The 17,611-nt window shown below is 26.7% G+C and overlaps 1 protein-coding gene across 1 annotated transcript in view; it reads left to right on the top strand.

The window, feature by feature from the left end:
* Nucleotides 1-17,149, top strand: part of LOC129605341 (adenylate cyclase type 9) — a 123,301-nt gene extending 106,152 nt beyond the window's left edge. The window contains exons 3-5 of the mRNA XM_055515037.1: nucleotides 12,264-13,424; nucleotides 13,484-13,584; nucleotides 13,649-17,149. Of these exons, the coding sequence (XP_055371012.1) occupies nucleotides 12,264-13,424; nucleotides 13,484-13,584; nucleotides 13,649-16,713 (4,327 nt within the window). The 3' untranslated portion in view covers nucleotides 16,714-17,149. The remainder of the gene's footprint in view (nucleotides 1-12,263; nucleotides 13,425-13,483; nucleotides 13,585-13,648) is intronic.
* The last annotated feature ends 462 nt before the right edge of the window (nucleotides 17,150-17,611 follow it).

Here is a 17,611-nt window from a genome sequence, read left to right as displayed (position 1 = left end):
TTCTACTAAATTATTTTCCATAATTCAGCATTCCAAACATTTTGACATTGGAATATAAAAATATTGTAACCATTCAATTGAGAAAAATCACCATATTTGCTGACAAAATTTTGTAATTTCAAATTTCATAAATTTCAATTCTCTTAAGTATCATTATTGGGTTCTATATACATAGAAATTTGCATTACAATTATACATATGCATTATATTCATTTTATAATATTAGATTTGTAAATGTACCGTTACATATATTTTTTAAATTCAATATTAACATTGTGGTTTCATATTTTATAAGTAACAGAAATTTTTTATTACCCATTTTATTGACCAATGTAAATTCAATATGAAGATAGAAAATTTTATAAATTAATTCCAGACGTTCCCAACATTTTTTGTATAATTTCTGTTTTTGCCAAAAATAAGAGACACCAATCGATTCCTTTCAAGAATGTTATAACATTATTTCTTGTGTTCTTGAAATCCTATCGCGCACAACCACCCATTGATTTTTTGTTTTAAGCAGAAAACTGTGGTCCAGCCGATTATTTTCCACATTTTCGAACCAATTATCAATTTGTAAATTCATAATTGTTTTATGACATGGGCATGGTTTATACTTTAATAAGAGTGTATCAGCACATATTTAACTGTCTCTTAATTTATGTTTTTGAGCAAAAATAACCTTAGGTATCTCAGACTTCCTATACAAATTATGACCAATAATTATTTAAAATTTTCGATGAAAATTAAAAACTATAATGTTAATTGTATACTATTAGAAATTCTGAGAGTGAAGAGAATATGTGAGAATATCTAGACTAAGACAGATCGTTAATAAAAGTACAATTTGATCAGTTTATGCTTGGCACTTGATTTGTTTTGAATATTTTTGTTCCAATCATTGAATTTTTAAAAATACCGTTGTGATATGTGAACAGTCATGTTTATTTTTTCTTCAAATTTAATTAAATCTCAAATGAAGCAAAAAATTTTCCAATCCACCAATCTGCATTTTCTTTATAAAAACCAAATAATATTAGTTTAATAAATATTTTTACCGTAATATCACAATATTTTTCTATAACATCCTAAATACAATTCCGAGGGCAAAATGATAAAACAAATAATTTTTTTTTGTTTTATTTTAATGAAATTTTTAAAGAAATTTTTTTGAATTTTTATAAATAACATTTTTTTTGTGGGTACCTACAGTAAAAAATAAATATTTATTTACGGTATTCTGTACATGAAAATATGAAAATAAAATATTCAGTAACCATTTTGTTTCTTTCTAAATAAAAAATTCAGTAACACAAAATTTTCCAAATCTAAAACCAAAGAGAGAGAAAATCCTGTTCGAAATGCTCATTGTCTTTTTACCTTATTTATACCCGTACGAACGTATGTTCGAAGGGTATACTAAATTTGCCTTACCGTTTGTAACGCTAAGAAATAACGGTGTTAGATATAGACTCAAGTGTATGTTTTTGATCAGCGTCAAATTCTGAGTTGATTTAGCTTTGTCTGTCCGTCCGTCCGTCCGTCCGTCCGTCAGTCCGTCCGAACGATAACTCAAAAACTAATTGAGCTAAGTTTACCAAATTTTCACAAATGATTTATTGTAGCAAGTGCCAGAACCCTATTTAAATTGAACATGATCGGGGTACCGGTTCTGGTACCTGCCATACAAATTCAAAAGTTTTTTGACTGTATTTCAGAAACTATTAAAGCTATAGTATTGAGATTTCATACAAACGAATATATTAGTAGGGCCAATATGTCTCGTAAAATCGTTGAAATTACTTGGCTCCTTCTGGTACCTGCCATACAACTTCAAAAGTTATTTGACTATATCTCAGAAACTATAAAAGCTGTGATATTGAGATTTCACACAAGTGAATATATTAGTAGGGCCGATGTGCTTGATAAAATTCGCTAATATTTCTTAGCTCTTTCTGGTAGCTGCCATACAACTTCAATAGTAGTTTGGCACAACCAGTATTTTGAAAAACACATAGTACTGAAACTTTGCATAAATTGATATGGCAACTTAAAGTCATAGTCTGCCCCATAGTTAGTTATGGCACATTAGTTATTCGCACATAGGATAACAAATTCGTACGGGTATCACAGAGTTGACAAAGTCAACTCTACTTTTTTTCTCGTTTTTCATATAATTTTTCTTTGTTTATTGTTTAATTTTTGTTTTTTGTTTAGCTCTCTTTACATATAAATATTTTCAAGGTCTAAATATAGGGTAATAATCATACATTTTTTTTTTCATGAACTTACAATTTCAAGGTCCCCTTCAAAATTCCACAAAAAAACTTTTTTTTTCTTTGTATAATTTATTTTCTCATATTCGCATCAAGAATAAAGACATGAATTGAGTCTGGCACAGAACGAATTTTTGTTTCGATATTACGGTAAATTTAGAAGAGAATATTAAAGTATAACTACAAATTTATATTGTAATTCAGAAGCCAATAATAGTCAAGTATTTAATATGTGCCCCGTAATATATGCAATTTTTCATAAATTTCTTTTAAATGCTACCCTTCGTATAATATTATAATCTAGCTGGTTTAAATATAATTAAGAGTAATAAACGTGCTTATTAAATTCATTTATACCATTTTTATTAAATATTAAATTAAAAATTTCTTTATACTTCTTGTTTTATTAATTAAAATTATGTAGAGTTTAGAAATTTTTATCACTTAAACAAATAATATAAGAAGTTGATATTAAATGAAAAACCCAGTTGCCTATACTTCTAGAATATAGTTCGGACAGGCTACTATCTCTGGAACCTAATTTTTGCAAGCTCACATGAAATTGTTCGATACACAGAAAGTTCTTGTATAAATTTCAATTCGAATTTTAAACCTATTTAGGCAAATTTGAGATTAAAACATACACAAGTAGGAAAAAAGGACGAATATTCCGTGTGACTGCATTATTATCCTTGTCGTATGCAACGTGTAAAATGTAATTTATGGTAACCATACCTCAGTTTTAGTTTGAACTTTGAATTTTGTTTCGTCATTTCCGAAAAAATCATGATTGTTGATGAACAACGAAATACCAAATGTTTTTATTTGCCATTTTAAGTAAATTTAAAACAAAAAAAAAATTTCTTTTTTATAATTCTCAACCTTTGTTGAGAAAAGAACACAAAAAATTCCGAAAATTTCAAAGGAAATATTTGTTATCTTTTTATTACCTTATCATTTATTGCTGTTATTTTAGTCCTGAAGGAAAATAATGCAAAAAAAAAATAATCAGAAGTAAAAAAAAAAACAAAATAAAAAATCGATTTTAAACTCATTTTTGTTTTTTTTTTGTGCTTTATTCGAAAACCACAAAAAAATTTCATTACATTACAAAATTTAATGACTCTCTTCTCTTTTGTTTTAAAAATCTCTTCTATAATTTGCTGACTCATTTGACGTACAATGTATTTTAAGTTAATGGCTTTATAGTTACGCTCTTAAATGGTGAAAAATTCTTAATGCTCTATAAATCTTTTATTTTTTTTTTGAAAAAACTACTCGAATACAAATAAAATTTAAGAATTTAAAAAATAAAAGAATTTCGGAATTCTCCAAGGAATTTTTCCTTTTTTCATTATTGCAAATTTTGAATATTTTTTGAAATTTTTTAAAATATGAGCACAATTTCTTTTAAAATCTTATATAAAATTTAACTAACAACTTCAATTTATGATGTCCTTTCTCTACTATAGACGATAAGTTTCTAATAAATGAAATTTTTATTTAACAACAATCGACAACCAACAATTATTGTAGCTTTTGCCCTACAAAATTTTCATCACGACATTAAATTTCTTAATTTAGGCAATTCTAATGGCAATTTAATGAATTTTTTCCTCGGAAATTATTTCGTTTCATATAGAGAAAAAAAAATCTCATTAAAAAATTTCGTACAAAAATTTTTATTATTAATTTTCCATCTTAAATTTCAGTACCTTGTTCCTTTTTTTTTTGTTTCTCACCTCATTTTAAGATTTTAATTTGTTCGGTATTTTTTTTCCTGTTCTTCTTGTTTTGTTTGTTCTTTATAAATCACTTAAGAGCTCAACTTTGATTTCAGCATTTTATTATAGCGCCTTTAGATTGCATCATATTAAAATAACGCGGTGCTTTATTTTATTAAAAAAAAACAAAAGAAAACCAATTTGCGGTTATTGTGGTTGCGCATGAAAAAGTAATGAAATTTTTTTTTTAAATAAGCTGGAAAAAAAAACAAAAAGAAGAGAATAAAAAAAAATTTTTTTGAAGGTGTTACACATGTGAATTAAAAATTTTTAGAAAATTTTTTTGTTAGATTTTATTAAATTTTTGTTTTTTCTTCGTTTAAGAATAAAAAGATTTTTCGCCTAATTTTTTTCTGTTGAAATTTTTAAAATATTTGATAAAATTTTATTTTTTCCAAAATAAAGTAGAAGATGTCTAAGATTCAAGCGCCATACAATTAAGAAAAAGAAACTAGTTACTTTAAAAATTTTGTATAAAAAATTTTGATTAATGATAGAACGGTTTTAAGTTGCTAATTATTGACAAAAGAGCAGAAAAATTTAGAGTTATAAGAATTCTCACTTATTTTAGGTAACTCTTATATTAGTAAGCAATTGTTTAAGCAAACTATTATATCAAATTCTCATATAACTATTATAGAAACTTATGAGAGAATCAGATAGAAATAAATGGCCGAAACCCCGAACAAGTTTGAAGAACTACAGTAAAATTAAAAATTTATTAATTTTCAAGAATATTTCAAAAAAATTAAAAGTAAATTTTTAAATTCAAACTCAATTCTTCAATCCAATTAAAATCTTAAAATTGCTTACAATGTCATATTGAATTTCATAACTGTAGCAATAGATTGCTTGTAACCACAACAATGGTTACATGTGGTTCAATAAAACAAAAAGCAAATAATTAATGATTCTCATTAAAATAAAATGATCTCTTGATAAAATTTCTTGCTCTATCTACAAATCTCTCAACAAAAAATGAGTTGAATTTATTATACCATTCTATTACAAAGCTCAAATACTTCTTTAATAAATATTTTTCGCTCTTACAATTTAACATCAAATATTACACGGAACATTACACATAATCATTTCGATTGAATAAAATATTAAATAAAAACTCGCCATATAAAAATGTAAAAGAATAAGTAATTATAAAATTTAAATTTAAAAATTAAATTTTGATTAAAAACAAAATTTTTTCACTCAAAACATAATAGTTTCTCTAAAAAGCATTTTTTCAAGTATAAAGCACTATAAAACTATTAAAATTTAATTTTTAATTTATTTATTATAAATATACTGTTATATATTATATGTATATATGTGAAAATTATGCTAATTACTTAATTACAATAATTACCTTAAAATCTACTCAAAAAATAAGTACCCTAATTATACAAATTAAATATAGAAAATGTGTGACTAATTTGAAAATTGCATTTATTATAAATTTTTTTTGGGTTTTGTGGAGAATTCTATTTAGTGGAGGGAGAATGAGGCAAGTATTAGATTTTATTCAAATTAAAAATTAAAGTTATACAAATATTCTCTATTATATATTTACTCCCCTCTTGACACAAACATTACCATAATGTTAAGTGCTATGTTATGCTACATGCTTTGTTGCGATAGCATGAGTATAAATTTGAGTAAATTTGAGTAATGAAGTTTCTCTTTTATTTCAATGACTCTTCAGAATTTTTTTTTTAACATACTCTTACGAACATTTAGAACATAATAAAAAATTATTTTGTTTTTTGAACATTTTGTTTTTTGTTCAAAGAACGAACACAAAAAAAAAAAAACAAGGAGAACTCAATAAACTCAAATCTAGAGCATATTTTTTTTTTAATGATTCTTTGGGTAAAAAACAAACAAGAAGAACAAAAAATAGAATAAAATAAATTATAGACAAAGAAAAAGATTATTTCAAAGGATAATCTCGTTTATAAAGTCATCCTTTTGAATGTTTTAGAGGCGAAAAAGCAAAAAAAATAAAATGAAAACAAAAAATTCTTCTCTTCTTTTTCAGGTTATGTCAACTTGATTAATTCAGGATTTTTTGTTTGTTCTCTTTCTTTGTATTTTCGCAATAGATCAAATAAAATGTAAATCTAACTAAGCTGTTATTGGGTTTATGCAACCTTCCTATTTTTGCTTTTTGCCAAATTATGCCATTTTACATATAAATTTTATGGTCTAGTTTTTGTTTTTTTGATTTATATACAATTTTTTTTTGTTACCTAAAAAAAAAAGTATAACAGCATTGCCAAAACGTTAATTTTTTATTGAAAAATATTCAGGATAATTAAAAATTTATCCTAGCAATGTATGGATGTAGTTGAAGTTTGCAATAGCTTTAATATTGTCCGACAACAATCGTCTTGAAAAATTGACTGGTTTGATAAAATTTTCGTAAGATCAGAATTTATAAACCTATATGCAAACTTATGACTGTTTTTTGATGGGAACCAATATAATTTTTGTATTATGTAAGAATCAAGAAATTTGTTCATCTCGTTAAATTATTTAAATTAATTTCGAAAGTGAATATGTCTGGTGGAGCTGTGTGACAAAGAGTGCAAAACAAATTATTTTTATATTGAACTTTTTCCGTAAACTAAAATTTTCAACCATACAAGTCCGAAACCTGCGGTGAGAATTAAATTTTCTAACCTTTCGATGAGTAGAGGACATGGGACGAAAATTAAAATTTTCAACACCATAAGTCCGAGACATGCGGTAATAATTAAATTTTTCAACCCTATAAGTGGGAGACTTAGGCGAAAATAAATTCTAATTCTTTAATGCAGAAAAAATTTTAAAATTAAATTTTAAATATTTTTTAAAAGTAAAAATTAATTTTGAAAATTTTGGAATGTCAGGGCCATTATCGTCGAACTCATTCAATCACAAAAATTCTTGATCTTACGAAGATTATTAATTACTTCCAATATTACTGTGCATAAATTGAATTCATTTGAAATTATATTTACTGGCTTAAATTTTTAAAAGTATTTTTTTATGTGTTCAAATTAAGCCGACTTTAATCGGCTTTCATCATTTCACTTTAGTAAAATTCCACGTTCACACATTCACTGTTCGAGCTTTTTTGGAAAATTGTGGCAAAAATTCTTAAAATACAACTATAAATACTTTTGGCTGGAATTCTTTCATATAGATCTTTCAATTTAATATTTAAGTAAAAAAATTAAAAATGGTCAGAAAATAAACAAAAGAAATGAAAAACATTATGACTGAAAATTTATTAAAATCTTAAAAAATTTTTAATTTAACAATATTTACAGAACGCTGGCTACTTCTTCTCCCTATTGAATTGTGTTTTAAAGGAATTTCTCCAAAAATTAGAAGGATAAAAAATAAAAAAGGTTTCTAAAGAAATTCGAAATTTTCATTTTAATTTTTTACATTTTGAGGTTTCTTTGTTTTTTTTTATTATTTTTGCTTTGTATTCAGAAGGATAAACATGACTTCTAAATTAACATTAGGTCAAAAATGGAAGAAGAAAAAAACATCTTGTTAAAATAGTAGAATAACCAATTCTTTCCTTCTTCCATTTTTTTTTTTAATTTCCATGTAAAAACAAGGAACAGAAGTCCATTTGAATTTTTATTTAAAAATTTATTCGAAACAGAGATGAAAATTGGAAAAAAATTTTTTTTTTTAAAATATTCGGAATTTATTTAAATATTAAAAAAACATTTATTTTTTCCAACCATTTTTAATATTTTCTTTATCACACAATTTTGAATTTTCGAATTAATTTTTTACAGTAAAATTAAATGAGTTTTGTCTTTTCTTTGTGCATGGTTAAAGTGGAATTTTAAATAATCTGACAATGCCCCAAAAATTTTTATATTCTTTCCTCTTTTCTCTTTTAAAAAAGCAAAAGTTTTAATTAGTAGAAGCAACAAGTGAAATGTTATTGATTTTTAACAAGAGAGTATGATATTGTAATTGTAACATGTTGTAATAGTAATTATTATGCTCCTCTCATTAAATAAACAGCATTTTCATAATATTACTCAAAACAGTGTTATCTAAAGCAATATAGAAAATATACAACTGCAAATGAGATGACATAATGAGAAAGTAACAGAAATTGCTAATAGGAAAATAATGTTAATGTAATTTTTATGTAAACTCTACTTTAATTTTTGATCAATAAATTAATTCTACAATGACATTAGTTAATTATAAATAACGTAATATTTTTCGATTTCAATTATTATCATTAAGAATTTTAATATGTTCTTACCAATATCTAAAATATCTGTGAAAAAGAAAATTGAAAATAAACAAAAATTAGATGGTTTGTGGGATGCAAGTAATTAAAGGCTACTACAATAAAATGAAGAATTCCATTTTTCGTTCCATTTGCTTAAATTCTTTTTAATTTTAGTTTGTTCATTGAAAATTCTGAATTTATTAAATAATTGCTCTAGCTATTTCATTTTCTTTAGTGAAATTTTAAAAATTTTTAATAATTTTGCCTAAATATATGCAATTTTTATATATTATTCAAAGTTAATTTTCTTAAGTTTTTCTTAACAAGAAATGTTCTCTTATTCAATTATTTCATGATATTTATCTTCATAAACCAAAAGTCGTACTTACACTTTTGGAACCCCAATAAATATATAACTGCAAAATTTATTATTTCTCATAAACACCGCAAAAAAAAAATAATGACAAAATAAAATCAAAATCGTGTTCCCTATTAAAAAAACAGAAATTCAATAAAATATTTAGCGTCCATAGAATTTAAATTTCTACCCGATACCATAAATTTTCATAATTCAATTCAAGATAAATTGAGAAAAATTTTACTCTAGACATTATTTTCCCTTAACAGCCACGTAAACAACAATACAAAATTACTTTAGACCGCCTGTTTTTTTTTCCTCCAAATGGAAAAATATTAATTTATTTTCTTTAAATTTACAAAACCATTGGAAAAAAAATCATGATACGCAATTATTCCTTAAAAAATTACCACGAATTTCAAATAAAACACGCCGTGGTTCCACTATGGGTTTCTAATGATTTTTTTTTTATGTTTTTATTTCTTTTGTCAATTTGACATTTTTACATGATACAATTACGAAATTTGCGAAAGTCGGAAAACTTTTCAAGGACATGAAAATAATTTTCGTTTTTTAACTTCATTTCAATCACACAATTTTTTATGAAAATGTGACAATTTGGGGAGTGGGCATCCAAAACGAAAACTACTCAAAAGAATAAAGAGGAAATTTTGATACAAAATTTTTATTTTTTTTTTATTTTAACTCAATTTTGAAAAATTATTTTACTAAATTTGTAAAGAATGTGTAACATATGTTAAAAAATATTATTGCATTATTATAAAATAAAAAAAAAGTAATAAAAATCTATCTAAAAAAACTAAAAATTTATAAAAATGGCAAAGAACGCAATTCCACAGCTAGAAATGCTTATAGTATTGAAAATATGGAATCAAATTTATAAAACCTCGTCCTCTCTTCTTCTAGGAAATTTAAAATTTTTGATATTTAAGAAAAAACTAACAATATAAACAAAAAATTCCTTTATGTTTATAGAGAGTTTAATAACGGGAACTGTTCTCAGAACTAAAATTCACTAAAATGTTTTATTTAGAGAACGACAAGAGAAGCTACCACAAATTTCAATATTTTTATCGTAAAGAAAAGACCTTGTAGCGAAAAGGGTTCATGCTTTCAAATTGTTGTTAACTACTACTCAAGTTGTGAAAGTTAGAATTACTCCTAAATGTTACTTTTAAATTAGTTTCACTAATTTCTCTACCAAATTTCTTAAATTTTAAAGCATTAATTCTAGGAAAAACAAATGTTTTTAAAAAATTTTTATATTTTCCCGCCTCAATATTGCCACATATTTTATAATATTTTATATCATTATTCGTAACATTCATACAGGCCCTACACACATATTATCATGTTACAGACCTACAAGTTACACATTTTTTTGCTATTTTAACACCGTAGTCCCGAAACTATAAAAGAAAAAAGTCAAAATTTTAATTTTTTGATAGCATAAAATCCTTTAACTGAATATTAAGAAAAGGATAATAAAAGTATAAAAAAAAAATTTATAATCCTTTATTTTTTCTTTTTTTTTTTTGTGTCATGAAAATTTAAATAATAAAAACCCAATTTTGAATTCTGCTATTGAAATTTTCCTGAATTTTTGAAACTATTTATACCCGTACGAACGTATGTTCGAAGGGTATACTAAATTTGCCTTACCGTTTGTAACGCTAAGAAATAACGGTCTTAGATATAGACTCAAGTGTATGTTTTTTATCAGCGCCAAATTCTGAGTTGATTTAGCTTTGTCTGTACGTCCGTCCGTCCGTCCGTCCCAACGATAACTCAAAAACTAATTGAGCTAAGTTCACCAAATTTTCATAAATGATTTATTGTAGTAAGTGCCAGAACCCTATTTAAATTGGACATGATCGGGGTACCGGTTCGGGTAGCTGCCATACAACTTCAAAATTTATTTGGCTATATCTCAGAAACTATAAAAGTTGTGGTATTGAAATTTCACACAAACGAATATATTAGTAGGGCCAATGTGTATGATAAAAGTCGTTGAAATTACTTGGCTCCTTCTGGTACCTGCCATACAACTTCAAAAGTTATTTGGCTATATCTCAGAAACTATAAAAGCTATGGTATTGAAATTTCACACAAGCGAATATATTACTAGGGCCAATGTGTTTGATAAAATTTGTTAAAATTTCTTAGCTTTTTCTGGTAGCTGCCATACAACTTAAATAGTAGTTTGGCACACACAGTATTTTGAAAAACAGACAGTATTGAAATTTTGCATAAATTAATGTGTCCCTTAGTCAGTTATGGCATCTTTATTTGCACATAGGATAACAAATTCGTACGGGTATCACAGAGTTGACAAGGTCAACTCTATTTTTTTTCTCGTTTTTTTTTGTTTTTTTTTATAGTTGTAATCATTGTGTTCCTTTAATTTTTATGAATGCAGAAATAAATTCAAAATCCTTTCCCATTTTTATTTAATTTTATATTTTTTTGTCCTCATGAACTTGTTCGTGATTAAAATGTTAATTTGATTAAAAAAAAAAATAAAATAAAATGCTAACAAAATAACAATAAAAAAGAACCTGATGTGAACAGCACATAACCGACTGCAATGTATATTGGCTATTTTACTGAAAGTGATACAGAAGATTATGCGTTTCAAACACTTCCTCACAACTTTAAGGACTCTAGGAAGCTTGTAGTAAATATTCCCCGAAAAATGTAAATTTGGTTCATAGTAGAATTTCGCTTTGTACCATTCGAGTTCCCTGAAAAGTAAACCAGTTAGTTTCGGTAACAACCAGAAGTCAAATATCAAGTTTCAAGAAATTCCATCGATTAGGTCCGCAGATATAGTAAAAAATGGAAGATTGAGCCCTATATCGCTTTCCGAACCGCGATTTTTCAAAAAAATTTATAGGTTTATTGTTTTGACACCCTAAATTTAGATAATAAATTTCAAAGAAATCCATTGATAATTTCTGTTTACATGCGAAAAAATATAAAAACCGCAAAAGCTTCTAGTTCTCGACTTCGAAAGGAATTTAATCAATTTCTCGTTTACCATACTAAATTTTATTAAAGTTAATGCTGTAATTTAGAATTAAATGCTGAAGAGTTGGTAAAATGAAAATCTACAATGTTTTTGGTAAATCAAAGTACACTGCTAATTCAAATTGTCCATTAAGTATTTTTGGTTTCAAGTATAACAATGCATGTCATTGTCCAATTAATCATACAAGAGTAGAAGGAAGAACAGAAATCCACCTAGTGAATTAAATTGTAATTAAGAACTCAAATAATTATCAAGTGACCGTAAGTTATTGTAATTGCCTTTTCGAAATCCTTCAAATCCTAATACATTAAGAAAATTTGTCAAAATGAAAGGAGAAAAAGAATTAAAATTAAATAAATTTAGACCCTTAATTTACTGGAAAATTACTAAATATTGTCAATTATTTTAATTCAGTTATTAAAAATAAGTGAGTTGATCACGATTTCAATTAACTGAACTAAAAGTTTGCTAAATTTACAAAAATTCAATATTCCACGCTTCCAATTAATTTGATTTTTACTTTTATTTTTTTTAATTACAGATTCGCCCTTGCCTACATTCTGTTATGCTCAGCAGTATGGTTCCTATATTTTACATTTTATACTAGTAAATTAATTGGTGATCATTGGATATCAGTAACGAGTTCCTATGCAATATTATTTGTATTTTCAATATTTGGTTTTTATTTTACAAAAACAAATTTTTATAGAGCACATACAGATATAACATCAGCTGTGACAGCAATAACATTATGTTTAACATCACTATTATTTTTAGCTACAACCAAAGAAGCATTCAGTCCATTAGGACATTTTGCTATTTGTTTAGAAATTATATTATTAATTTATACAGCTCTACCAATGCGATTATGGGTTAGTGGATTAATTGGTATTACATATTCAGTGTTATTTGAATTATTAACATATTTAATTGGAGCGATACCAATACATGGCGGCCGAATGAATCAATTTTGTTATAAAATTTTAATTTTAAGAATTTTATTACAAATCAGTGTACATTTGATTGGTTTACATGTACTAGTTATGAATATTGTACGATGGCGTGGTACATTTATGAAAGTTGGACAAAATTTATTAGTAAGACGACAATTAGAAATGGAAAAACAATTAAAAGAGAAAATGATACATTCTGTGATGCCACCAAAAGTTGCAAATATGCTATTAAAAGAAGGTGGAGCAAATGGTTTAGATGATTCAACTGAAAATAATACAGAAACAAGTTATGAAAATTTTATGCGTCCACGGCCATCAAATGATGTAAAATCATTATTTCGTCCATTTCATATGAGTAGTATGGATAATGTTAGTATTCTGTTTGCTGATATTGTCGGTTTCACAAAAATGTCATCAACAAAAACAGCTGAACAGCTTGTTGAAATCTTAAATGATTTGTTTGAACGTTTTGATGATTTATGCAATTTGAATGGATGCGAAAAAATATCAACTCTAGGTGATTGTTATTATTGTGTTTCTGGATGTCCTGAACCGAGACCAGATCATGCAATATGTTGTGTTGAAATGGGTATTGGTATGATTGAAGCTATGAGATGTTTTGATGCACAACGAGGAGAAGGTGTTAAAATGAGGGTTGGCGTTCATACTGGAACTGTATTATGTGGTATTGTAGGAACTAGGCGTGTGAAATTCGATGTATGGAGTAATGACGTTACATTAGCCAATAAGTAAGTTAAACATTTAGTTCTTGTTATTTAAACTGGTTTCTAATTTTTTATGATTTCAGAATGGAATCAACTGGAAAACCAGAACAAGTTCATATATCTGAAGAAACTTCAAGCTTTTTGGGTGATGCATATTTTTTGGAAGAGGGAGAAGAAGTTTTCGGTAATAAAATTATAATTTTTGCTTTAGTGTTATAAAATTACTGAATAAAATTTTTTTGGTATAGGTCACAGAACGTACTTTGTTGTTGGACGACGAACGTCAAGAAATAGTAGCATCACACCAATTTCCAAGTCTGAATGTAATCATTTAACGCCTGATGGCTATATTAATGGAGTAGTTTTATCACAGAGTGCTACAAATTTATCAACAGTTCAACCTGCAGTACCACCTGCATCACCTGTTGGTCAAATATCATCTTCATTGAATCCTTCTCCAGTACTATCAATAAGGCCACGTCTAACTTCATTTAGTATGAAAATACGAAAAAAATCTACAGCAAATGTAACAGATTCAGAGAAAGGTTCAAATAATCCACAAAAGCCAATTTTACCACAACAACATCCAAAAATTATAATCACAGCGAAATCATTACCGGGAAGTTTAGATTCAGATCACGAACCTGATGATCTTGGGTCAAATGGTGAAACAAATGGCAAATCAAAAAATAATTCAAAACCAACATTAGATGGAACAGGCAACGGAACCGAAAATAATAACTCAGCAGCCAAATATGCAGCCAAATTGAAAAACTGGAAAGTTCCAAAATTTTTAAAAAAGACTGAAAATGAAATCAACAATAAAGCTCAACAAAATAACTCAGGTAACTGTTTAAATAAACCAAAGGGTACTGATGAGGTCATAAACATTGATCAAAATGGTTATCAACAATTGCCAGTTTTAATTGAAACACCAAGACCACGTGTACATACTTTAGATATTCCATCGAAAGCACTAGCATTAAGTCCGCATAGTGCTCATAATGGCCGGGGATCACTTACCATTAAATCTCCAGATGGCAGTTGTTGTTCACCAGGCATATTGGCTCCACCGACTGGGCAATCTATTTTCGATGACATCATTGATGTTCGGTCGTATATCTCACAATCACGTAGTGATATATCACCATTTGGCCGTTCTGGATCATATCGTTCACAATGTGGCCGATCTGGTGGTGGCAATTCGGAAACATCACCATTGGCAAGACAACGAAGTCATACGATGGCTGGTCGAGCTGAGAGTCCAACAAAACGCAATAGTAGTTGTGGTGTTGTTGGTCTAAATGCTAGCGGTTTAGGTGGTGTTTGGCCGGATGGTTTAAGTATATGTCCATCGGCAACAAGTCGAAAAGATTCTGGTATAAAAAGTAATAGTCGACGATCTAGTATACAACAACAAATTTATGCACTTAATCAATCAACAATATCCCAGCATAGAGTATCGGGTTATTTTACTAGTTCAACATCAAGTTTATCAAATGCACCAATAAATCCAGAAACTTTATGTGATAGTCAACATTTTCCATCACAATTTCCAACAGTTAGTTTTCAAACACCACAACAACATCAAGCAGAGAATCAACCGTTATCAGATCCGCTTGCCGCTTGTTTACAACAATTGCGCAAGCAGTCTGATTTACAGTTGATACGTTGCGTGAGGGATAATGCGAAATCACAAAGAAGTTATTTAGTGAAACCACCGTTAAATAAATTAACATTATTTTTTAAATCAAGACAAATGGAACGTGAATTTCGTTCAAAGGCACATCGATTCGGTTCAGAATCAGAATCAGAAGGACCACCAACACTTGCAACACCCCGCTATAACACATACATTGATATTTTTGTTGGTATTGTAGTTTATTTTTGTATATCAGCATCATTATTTTTAATGACACCAACTTATGATGGCGGTCCTGAAACATCATCAGAGTACCGTATATGGGCATCATGTTTTTTTACATTTACAACAATTCAAATATTCGCTTTGTTCCTATTCACAAGGCAAATACGTCGTCGACATTCAAATTCTATGAAAAGTCGATTAATGATTAATAATTCAAAAAATTCAAAAACATGTGCAGATCGTTTATTTGAATCAATTTCTAGTTGGTATCCGTGGCATACATGCCTAGCGATACTTATGTCATTACCTGTGATATTAATTGTTGTTAATTTTACTCTTCTTGATTTAAGTAAATTGGAAGCATTCGAATACCATTATGGATTTTTAATTTTTGTTTGTATTTTTCATTTTTGTAATTTCACTCAATTAAATTGTTGGATGAGAAATTTTTTAGCATTATTGGCAGCATTTTGTTTTATTGGTATGGCTGTTGGCCAACTAATGGTATATTCTAGTCGTATAGAAGAATTAAATGAAAGAAATTTAAATCAGAGTGCAGTTGAAATTGTTAGTCCACATTTATATGAAGATATTAAATGGTTTCAAAATTATCATGTCGAAATATATCTAGATTTAGTTTTATTACTTATACTAGTCTGGATACTTAATCGGGAATTTGAAATTGGTTATCGCTTAACATTTTATGGTAATGCTGTTGCAAATCAAGATAAAATTCGTGTACAAAATATGAAAAATCAAGCTGATATGCTATTACATAATATAATACCAAAACATGTTGCTGAACAATTAAAGAATACTGCAAAATATTCAGAAAATCATCATAATATTGGTATAATATTTGCAAGTATTGTTAATTTTAATGAAATGTATGATGAAACATATTTGGGTGGTAAAGAATATTTAAGAGTATTAAATGAATTAATTGCTGATTTTGATGAATTATTATCACGTAGTGAATTTAAAAGTGTTGAAAAAATTAAAACAATTGGTAGTACATTTATGGCTGCTAGCGGTTTAGATCCATCAAATCGTGGTGATAATGATGAACATATTATAACATTAATGGAATTTTCATTAGCAATGTTATCTGTTGTTGATGCATTCAATAAAGATTTATTAGAATTTAATTTAATATTAAGAATTGGTTTTAATGTTGGTGATGTTACAGCTGGTGTTATTGGTACAAGTAAATTACATTATGATATATGGGGTGATGCTGTTAATGTTGCTAGCCGTATGGATTCAACTGGTGTTGCTGGACGTATACAAATAAGAAAAGAGTGCCTACAATATTTGGATAATAATTATGAATTTGAACCGCGTGGTAAAGTCTATGTTAAAGGTAAAGATAATATGGAAGTATATTTATTTAAATGTAAGAAACCCGATCAAATTGATTCAGATGATGTTAATATTATGTGTTAAAAAAATTTGAAATTACTAAAACTATTAAAGTATTATAGAAGAACATTGAGTTGGGGAAAATCGGGACAAAATATTTTCGATATAAAAAAAATTTTTTTGTATTGAAAGAAGGAAATTTTTTTTTTTATTTCAAAATTTTCATTTAAAAAATTTTTGTTTATTATGAAGAATAATGCGTCTTAAGAAGATAATGACGTAATATTTAAGTATAAAAATAATAACCGGGAAACATATACGCTTTTAGGATAAAAAAAAAAAAAAAACAAACTAGTATATGAAATTTAATATCATATAATCAATCATCCTTTTTGAACAAAAAATATTACTTCATCTTCTTCTTTAAATGGAAATTTAATTTCCATTTTAATTTTTTTAATACAATCAAAAAATTCTTGTAAAAAAATTTAAATATACGCATAAAAAAAAAACAACATAATTTTCGTCATAGTCTTCAAATTTCATCCAATTTAAATTTCTCAAAAGTCATTGAAATTTTTCACAAATAATGCATTTAGCAATGTCTTTATAAATAATTGTAATGTACATAAATAAAATTTCTCCAATCACTTCTTGATTAAATTTACTTGATTAATCTTCTGAATGGCTTTTATACAATCAATTTCTAAAATAATTATATAGAATTAAAGAAAAAAAAACACAAATGAATTGAGTCCAATAAATTTTTCATAGAGAAATTCTCTATTAATTTTACATAGATAAGCATTTTTTCTAAATGATATTCATAGATTATAAGAACAAAAGTTTTTCTTCATAAAAAGGATTTTTTATAATTTATTCATTTTACATGACTTTATTAATTCAATATACCTAAATTGCTTTTGTCCAAACCCATAAAGGATTTTTTTTAATATTAAATATTTTCAAAAAGTTCCGCTTT

This window comes from Condylostylus longicornis, unplaced genomic scaffold (assembly GCF_029603195.1).
Source record: "Condylostylus longicornis isolate FDR11 unplaced genomic scaffold, ASM2960319v2 ptg000013l, whole genome shotgun sequence".
Taxonomy (NCBI): domain Eukaryota; kingdom Metazoa; phylum Arthropoda; class Insecta; order Diptera; family Dolichopodidae; genus Condylostylus; species Condylostylus longicornis.
Note: the sequence above shows the minus strand (reverse complement) of the source record. Positions and strands in the feature narration are given on the sequence as shown.